Consider the following 8,636-nt stretch of genomic DNA (forward strand, 5'->3'; position numbering starts at 1 on the left):
CTGGAGAATCATAAATGGGGATCAAATTTTATACTTCTTGGTTCTGATGGCGATGTCGAACAGGTGGACGACCTAAAAGCCAAACTGGCATCTCAGGAGGTGGAACTTGCCCAGAAAAACGAGGACGCCAACAAGCTAATCCAGGTGGTGGGAGCCGAGACAGAGAAGGTGTCGAAGGAGAAGGCCATCGCCGACGAAGAAGAAGCCAAAGTATCTAAGATCACCATTGAGGTGGAAGCGAAACAAAGGGATTGTGAAGAAGATCTGGCCAAAGCTGAGCCTGCTTTGTTGGCTGCAAAGGAAGCTTTGAACACTCTGAACAAGGTATGCACTCTGGTATTAACTGTAATATCCTCAACAAGTGACGTGCTAGGATCGTAAAAGAAGTAATTAAACAAATCTCACGAGCACATAATTAACTGCACAAAAACATATTTTTTATGACGTGTTAAGATTGTAGACTTACCACTAGTGTTACAACAAACGTCTGGATAAAAAAAAAGGGTATAAGCTCGTATGTAGCTTTACCAACTTTTGTAAAATAATATTTGGAACAACTTTCTGCGAGTGTAAATCACTTCCGGTTGTATTTTTAGAACAACTTGACAGAACTCAAGTCTTTCGGCACCCCTCCTACTGCAGTGACAAATGTGACAGCTGCAGTGATGTGTCTCTTGGCGCCAGGAGGAAAAGTTCCGAAAGATAAGAGCTGGAAGAATGCCAAGGCAACGATCATGGGCAAGGTACGGTTCAGGAACGGCCGAGACAGACTGACCTGGAATAAACGCGTGTCGTGTACAATCGAACACATACATAGATAGATGTGGATCCTCTCTCTCGCACACATATGATGTAGTATAATGTAGTGCCTTTTCTTTCTACAGATAGACCAGTTCCTCGACAATCTGATCAACTACGATAAAGACAACATTCATGAAAACTGCCGCAAAGCCGTGCAACCCTACTTGGACGATCCAGAGTTCGAACCCGAGTTCATCCGGGCAAAGTCTTTCGCTGCGGCCGGCCTCTGCTCGTGGGCCATCAACATCATGAGGTATTACACGGTGTTCTGTGAGGTAGAGCCCAAGCGCATCGCCTTGGCGCAGGCCAACAGCGACCTTAACACGGCGCGCGAGAAACTGCGGGTCATCAAGGCCAAGGTATCTGACCTGGAAGCCGCACTCGCCAAGCTTCAGGCAGAGTTCGAGCACGCCACGGCCGAGAAGCTGCGCTGCCAACAGGAGGCAGAAATGACGGCCAAGACCATCGAGCTGGCCAACCGACTGGTAGGCGGGCTGGCATCAGAGAACGTGCGCTGGGCCGAGTCGATCAAAGAATACCGCGTGAACGAGAAGACGCTACCCGGAGACACGCTGATGATCACAGCCTTCGTGTCGTATGTGGGCTGTTTCACCAAGCGCTACCGAACGGAGCTGCTAGACAACTGCTGGCTCCCCTACCTTAAGGGTCTGAAATACCCCATCCCGGTGTCCGAGGGACTGGACCCGCTGACCATGCTCATTGACGACGCGGACATCGCAGGCTGGAACAATGAGGGACTGCCAGGTGACCGCATGTCCACAGAGAACGCCACCATCCTGACTAATTGCGAGCGCTGGCCCCTGATGATCGACCCGCAGCTGCAGGGCATCAAGTGGATCAAGACGCGTTACGGCGCGGACCTGAAGGTGGTGCGGCTGGGCTCTAAGGGTTACCTTGACATCATCGAGCGCGCCGTTTCCAACGGCGACGTGGTGCTGCTGGAAAATCTGGGAGAGACAATGGATCCCGTGCTTGACTCGCTGCTGGGCCGAAACACCATCAAGAAGGGCCGTGCCATCAAGATGGGGGATAAAGAGGTAGAGTACAACAAGGACTTCCGTCTCATCCTGCAGACCAAGCTTGCTAACCCTCACTACAAGCCCGAGATGCAGGCGCAAACCACTCTCATCAACTTCACCGTCACCAGGGACGGCCTGGAGGATCAGTTGCTCGGTGCCGTGGTCAGCAAGGAGCGCCCGGACCTTGAGAAGCTCAAGTCAGACCTCACGCGCCAGCAGAACGAATTCAAAATCACACTGAAGGAGCTGGAGGATAATCTGTTGGCTCGCCTGTCGGCCGCGGAGGGCAACTTTCTTGGTGACTATGAACTCGTCGAGAACCTCGAGACGACCAAGCGCACGGCAGCTGAGATCGAGGTCAAAGCCAAGGAGGCCAAGCACACAGAAGTGGAGATCAACCTGGCCCGAGAGAACTACCGCCCAGCTGCCGCCAGAGCTTCCTTGCTGTACTTTCTCATGAACGACTTGCACAAGATCAATCCCATGTACCAATTCTCATTGAAGGTATTCTTTTTTCCACTCGTCTGCAAAGTTTGTTACTAAGGCCTGAGGCAAAGAATATTAGAAAGTTTGGACCTTAAATTGGAAACATAAAATGTATGATGTAGAGTTAAGTACATCAGGGTTTTGTTCGTTGCAGGCCTTCAGTGTGGTTTTTGACAAGGCCATCGATAAAGCCGATCCTTCTGACGAGGTTAAGCAACGTGTAAAGAACCTGATCGACTGCATCACATACTCAGTGTTTGTCTACACTACACGTGGTCTTTTTGAAAAGGACAAGCTTATCTTCATCACACAGATGACCTTCCAGGTACGTGCATCACATGACGTTGGTAGATTTTGAAAAGGAGAGAAAATTCTTTTGCTTAGTAGCAATGTCTTTCATTATATATAACCTGCCAAACTTTGAGACATAAAGTGTGGAGGCAATTCATAAGCGAAAGAAGAATGACCTCAAAAATTTCATTTTATCCAGATCTGTTTAAAAATTAACTTTTATAATTGGAAACTCATAAACGTATACCGGATTCTTTCAACAAAAATATTTTTAAAATATATTATCTCATCAATATTTTGAAACTCTTTCAAGCTGAGCCACAGGAATGTAAGGTACAAAAACAACCAGTGTGACCATGATAATTTGTGTAGTTCGTACATAAAATGGTTTCTACTGCTGCAGATTTTAATGATGAACAAAGAAATCAACTCTGTGGAGCTCGACTTCCTGTTGCGTTTTCCCGCAACACCGAACGTGACCACGCCAGTGGACTTTCTCAGCAACAACTCTTGGGGCGGAATTAAGGTTTGTGTACATAAAAATTCGACATCTCGTCTGCATAATCTTGTAATTGTGTAAAGGTACTGAAAAAAAACATATGTCCGAAAAACTCGGGAAACAAAAGGTAAGCAAATAGTTACTATACTGATGCCTCTCAAACAGGCTCTCAGAGGTCCATTGTTCCATACTGATCACTTGTTTTCACGTGCAGGCCTTGTCCAACATGGAAGAGTTCAGGAACCTCGACCGCGATATCGAAGGCTCTGCCAAACGCTGGAAGAAATTCGTGGAAAGCGAGTGCCCTGAGAAGGAGAAATTTCCCCAAGAGTGGAAGAACAAAACTTCTCTGCAGAAGCTGTGCATGATGCGTGCTCTCAGGCCTGACAGAATGTCTTATGCCGTCAGGTATAACGTCTATCATGTTTTTCATCATCATCAGCAGTACATCATCACTTTCATACCCACCGCTAAATTTTGACTAACCATCAACATTAACAATTTTTTTTTTAAATCTTTTTCGCTTTTTTCTTGAATTTCCTGTCATTCCTTCTCTATTATTTTCCTCCTTCTTACTTTCACAGAGTAAAACATCTTTAGATTTTCTCAAAAGTATTTTTCTTGCTTTTAGAATCGTTATGAGGGGAAGACAGAAAGATTTTCCCGAAGCATTGAAGATATAAAATGACGCATCCATTTTTTAGGATAAGCGTGAACCTAAAATCTGGAAGATTATTAATTAATACACAGGTAGCCATTAGGTAATCATGCAATAAAATTCTACTCAATTCTCAATTTGCTCTTGATTGTAGAGGTTTTGTGGAAGAGAAGCTAGGAGGCAAGTATGTAGAAGGACGCTCCATTGAGTTCGCCAAGTCCTACGAAGAGTCTGGACCTGCGACGCCAATATTCTTTATCCTGTCCCCGGGTGTGGACCCGCTGAAGGACGTGGAAGCTTTGGGCAAGAAGCTTGGCTTTACCGATGATAGCCGCAACTTTCACAACATCTCGCTTGGCCAGGGCCAGGAAATTGTCGCCGAGCAAGCGATGGAACTGGCCGCCAAAGATGGGCATTGGGTGGTACTTCAGGTAAAGAGAAGGGTATTCGTTCTGTAGACCATATCTACATTTACACTCTCATTTCGAAGAATTATCTGGAAGATATGTTGTCCACGCTCAAAATTGTACCTTGCTGTTAGTTATTTAGCCAGCCCTGATAATGCAGTTGTAAACTGGGCTGTTCAGACTCAATTTTTCTTTAGCTGACAAGTTTAAGATTTCATCTCTTTCATTCAGAACGTACACCTTGTAGCTAAGTGGCTGCCCAAGCTAGAGAAGACGTTGGAGGAATATGCAGAGGTCAGCAACGAAAACTACAGGCTCTTCATCAGTGCCGAGCCAGCTGGTTCCCCTGATGCCCACATCATCCCACAGGGTATCCTAGAGTCTGCTATCAAGATCACTAACGAACCACCTACAGGCATGTACGCCAATCTCCATAAGGCCCTGGACAACTTTAACCAGGTAAACAACTCTGCATTCTGGTCTGTATGTAGGTGTGTAAGTGTGTGTTAGTTAAAACTCTAAGCGCATAATCCAAGTGCACACATATAATCGTGATTCGCTGTTATTTGTGCCAAATGTAAGCATTAAAATATCGTACAGATAATATCTGACTGGTCACATCTATTCTTCTGTCTTTTAAGATTTCTCTCCTGAATAAACTTGAATACTGATAATAGATTGTAGTGTAATGGCTTAGCTGCTTGCCTGATTGGTGACTAGCTGATTGTATGATCAGGAAACCCTGGAGATGTGTGCCCGCGAGAACGAGTTTAAGAGCATCCTCTTTGCCCTGTGCTATTTCCACGCCGTCGTTTGTGAGCGTCGTAAATTCGGGCCCATCGGCTGGAACCGAGTGTACCCCTTCAACACGGGTGACCTAACAATCAGTGTCAACGTGCTCTACAACTACCTGGAAGCCAACGCCAAGGTACCGTGGACGGACCTGCGCTACCTGTTCGGCGAGATCATGTATGGCGGTCACATCACTGACGACTGGGATCGGACTCTTTGCCGGACTTACCTGGAGGTCTACATGCACCCCGACATGGTATGATCCTGCTTCCTTTCACTCTGTCAGACTTTCATGGCGAGATATAACTTTATCACTCGCGCTGTGTCTGATGTTATAGCAGAGATAATGTACAGAACAACCCTCTGACTTAATTATAAAATATATTTTTGTAGTTTCATTTTGAGGCAACTGGGATAAAACTAATTTATATGTAAAATATACGCAAGATATGGTTTTTTCATACTTTATTCTCCCTCGAGCTTTTGGTTCTGTGCTCACTGGCGTGATAGAAAATAATTTCACACCTTCTGTCCTTGCAGTTCGATGGCGAGCTGTACTTGGCCCCTGGCTTCCCCATCCCTCCCAACTCCGACTATAAAGGTTACCACACGTATATCGACGAGGCGCTGCCGCCAGAGAGTCCCTACCTGTACGGCCTTCACCCCAACGCTGAGATCGAGTTCCTGACGACGCTGTGCGACAACCTCTTCAGGACGGTTCTCGAGATGCAACCGCGCGACAGCGGCAGCGGCGGGGGAACCGGGGCCAGTCGAGAGGAAAAGGTGAGTATTGTGATCAGTGGTTACCTGTCGATTCCACATGCTCGAATTCGGTCTTTCTCTCTAGGTTTAGTCTGGACTTCCTGTTTCTGTCTACTTCTGGTCTGGGATTCTTTGTCTTTCTTAGTTCGGGTTGAATTAACTTATCTGTTAGTCTTGCTGTTCTTTAGCATACGTCGGTTGGTCTGTTTTTCTTCACAGGAACGAATGTATAAACATATTCTTTCCCCATCGCGCTCAATGATAAAAATGCACTTTTACTCCCTGTTTCTTCACAATTCCCTCTGTAAAAAGCTGAAAGCTTGGCTCCTTCAGCAAGGTGCGTTATGGAAATCCAAGCTAGTTTATATTCATAATGACATGGCATCTTTCGTATTTTTCCTCTGTTCATGTCAATTCATGGTATGCTACTAGTAGTGTTACTACTATTTCTACACAATACCACCGCTACTGCTAACGGTCTGACATGTCCACACTCTAGGTAAAAGCGCTGCTGGACGAGATCCTAGAGAAACTGCCGGACGAGTTCAACATGACAGAGATCATGGCCAAGGTGCCGCCTGAGGAACGAACCCCGTACGTCGTGGTGGCCTTCCAGGAGTGTGAGCGTATGAACATGCTGACCTCGGAGCTCCGCCGCTCTCTCAAGGAGCTGGACTTGGGCCTCAAGGTAACCTAAGTTTCACTTCTACCTGCCACAATATTATTAGTTTTTATTTAAGTGTATAAGGCTTACTGTCAAGAAGAGAAATTCGTTTCCTCTTTTTCGTTAGCCTTAGAAACGGATTCTGTTTTTAGCAAAGAGGAGCTCTGACGTGCATTTTCCACCCTCTCTTTCCCATCCCTCATTGAAACAGGGAGAGTTGACCATCACCGCTGACATGGAGGAACTGTCCAACGCACTCTTTCTGGATGTGGTGCCAGCCAAGTGGGCGCGGCGCGCCTATCCGTCGTTGTACAACCTCGCCGCGTGGTATGCCGACCTGCTGCAGCGCATCAAGGAGCTGGAGACCTGGACCTCAGACTTCCAACTGCCCGCCGCGGTGTGGCTGGCCGGCTTCTTTAACCCGCAGTCCTTCCTGACCGCCATCATGCAGCAAATGGCGCGCAAGAATGAGTGGCCTCTGGACCGCATGGTGCTGCAGTGTGACGTCACCAAGAAGACGCGCGAGGACATGGCCGGCCCTCCGCGTGAGGGGGCGTACGTGCATGGTCTTTACATGGAAGGTGAGTGAACAGACAAACGGACCCGACAGTCAGACTTCGCTGACACGATAATATTTCTGTCACTTGAGACTCGCAGTAAATGATAAAAGGAAAACAAAGCATAAATAAGGAAACGTAAATATAAGTTCAGATATCTGGTATTTTAGGATACTAGGTTTTAGTGAGGGAAATGTGCTAATATTTCACTGCACCTTTCTTACACTATCAGCGATAAATACTGGCCTACTGCACGTCATTAACATGTTTCCTATTGTTTGTCACCCCACCAGGAGCTCGGTGGGACACGCAGACTGGCATGATCACGGAAGCCCGCCTCAAGGAGTTGAACCCTCAGATGCCGGTCATCTTCATCAAGGCCATCCCTGTAGATCGCCAAGACTTGCGCGGCATGTACCAGTGCCCGGTGTACAAGACCAAGACACGCGGTCCCACTTTTGTTTGGACCTTCAACCTGAAGTCCAAAGAGAAGGTCAGCAAGTGGGTGCTCGGGGGCGTGGCAATTCTGCTGCAAGTTTAAGAGCAATTGGCGGATGAGAAAATCTACGTTTATGAATTTCAATTTCAAACGGTAACCGTTAACTTAAAGTTTAAAAAAAAAACAACCTCCGATTGATAACAAAACATATTTTTGTACGAATGCAGTGAAAGTGGTGTGTGTTGTGAATGCTACCTTCACGGGAGTGTGACGAGCCTCAAGACTTTGTGTGTTTTTTTCTTTGACCTGTTCATTCCGTCCTCATTGCATTGTCCGGCATTGCCACTTCAGAATTTTACAGTACAGTTGTGAAGAATATTTTTATGAAGACTGACATGTTTGCAAGCAGTGGTGTTCTATGGGCAAAAAGATCAAACAAAGGCGCTACAGTGCTGTTTATTAGGGAATTGGACTTCTGGAGGTTGCTTCCAGTCAACCAACAGCGAGAAAAAAATTACTTTTTAGGATTTTTTTTCCTGTCAGTGAACTTATCAAACTTTAGAGCACGCTATCGCTGCCATAATCTGACGGTTTTTTTCTCTTTTTTTTATCTTTTGTTGTTATTCTTTTTGTGATCCTCTACCTTTCATAACCTGATTGTGTGGGAGAAGACGTTCAGCTTGGTTAAGACTTGAACATTTACTTGCAGACAGATGTGTCTGTTTTTGTTTCTGATGCTTGCTAGATGTGAAAGCAGCGGCGAACAGTTCACGAGACGAAAGATTGCGTGTTTATAAATATTCACTTCAATGTCGCTTGTTTGTTGTAGAATACATTGAGAAAATATACAACATTATGCAAACTAATTATTTATTTTGTTTGTAAAATTATGTGAGGAATACAAAGATTAAAATGATGGATATAAGAAAAGAATGTTTTATATAGGTGGAAATAAATTGTTTAACTGCCTGAATAAAAGAATACTATATTTCTGTGCTGGTGTTATTTTACTAAGGACAGAATGGCGTGGTTAAAATATAAAGAACGTACGAACGAACTCTTTATTGAGCAAACCCTTTGGTTTGTTTCAAGGGGAAAATTGAAGGAAATCAAACAGCATGAGCAAATACTAACATTTCTTTATGTTTCCGACAATGTATTTATTTCATTACTGTGTTGATACAGGCATACTTGATACAGATATCTAGAAATATTTGATGTATTGTAAGAAAAGCTTAAA

At 45.3% G+C, this 8,636-nt stretch overlaps 1 protein-coding gene across 1 annotated transcript in view; it reads left to right on the plus strand.

Moving 5' to 3' along the window:
• Window positions 1–8,388, plus strand: part of LOC112561827 (dynein beta chain, ciliary-like) — a 30,406-nt gene extending 22,018 nt beyond the window's left edge. The window contains exons 43-55 of the mRNA XM_025234585.1: window positions 64–324; window positions 597–743; window positions 885–2,345; window positions 2,482–2,652; window positions 3,022–3,144; window positions 3,332–3,525; window positions 3,930–4,206; window positions 4,414–4,641; window positions 4,919–5,230; window positions 5,515–5,757; window positions 6,236–6,424; window positions 6,612–6,981; window positions 7,251–8,388. Coding sequence (XP_025090370.1) covers window positions 64–324; window positions 597–743; window positions 885–2,345; window positions 2,482–2,652; window positions 3,022–3,144; window positions 3,332–3,525; window positions 3,930–4,206; window positions 4,414–4,641; window positions 4,919–5,230; window positions 5,515–5,757; window positions 6,236–6,424; window positions 6,612–6,981; window positions 7,251–7,498 — 4,224 coding nt within the window. The 3' untranslated portion in view covers window positions 7,499–8,388. The remainder of the gene's footprint in view (window positions 1–63; window positions 325–596; window positions 744–884; window positions 2,346–2,481; window positions 2,653–3,021; window positions 3,145–3,331; window positions 3,526–3,929; window positions 4,207–4,413; window positions 4,642–4,918; window positions 5,231–5,514; window positions 5,758–6,235; window positions 6,425–6,611; window positions 6,982–7,250) is intronic.
• The last annotated feature ends 248 nt before the right edge of the window (window positions 8,389–8,636 follow it).

Source organism: Pomacea canaliculata, linkage group LG1 (genome assembly GCF_003073045.1).
Source record: "Pomacea canaliculata isolate SZHN2017 linkage group LG1, ASM307304v1, whole genome shotgun sequence".
Classification (NCBI taxonomy): Eukaryota; Metazoa; Mollusca; class Gastropoda; order Architaenioglossa; family Ampullariidae; genus Pomacea; species Pomacea canaliculata.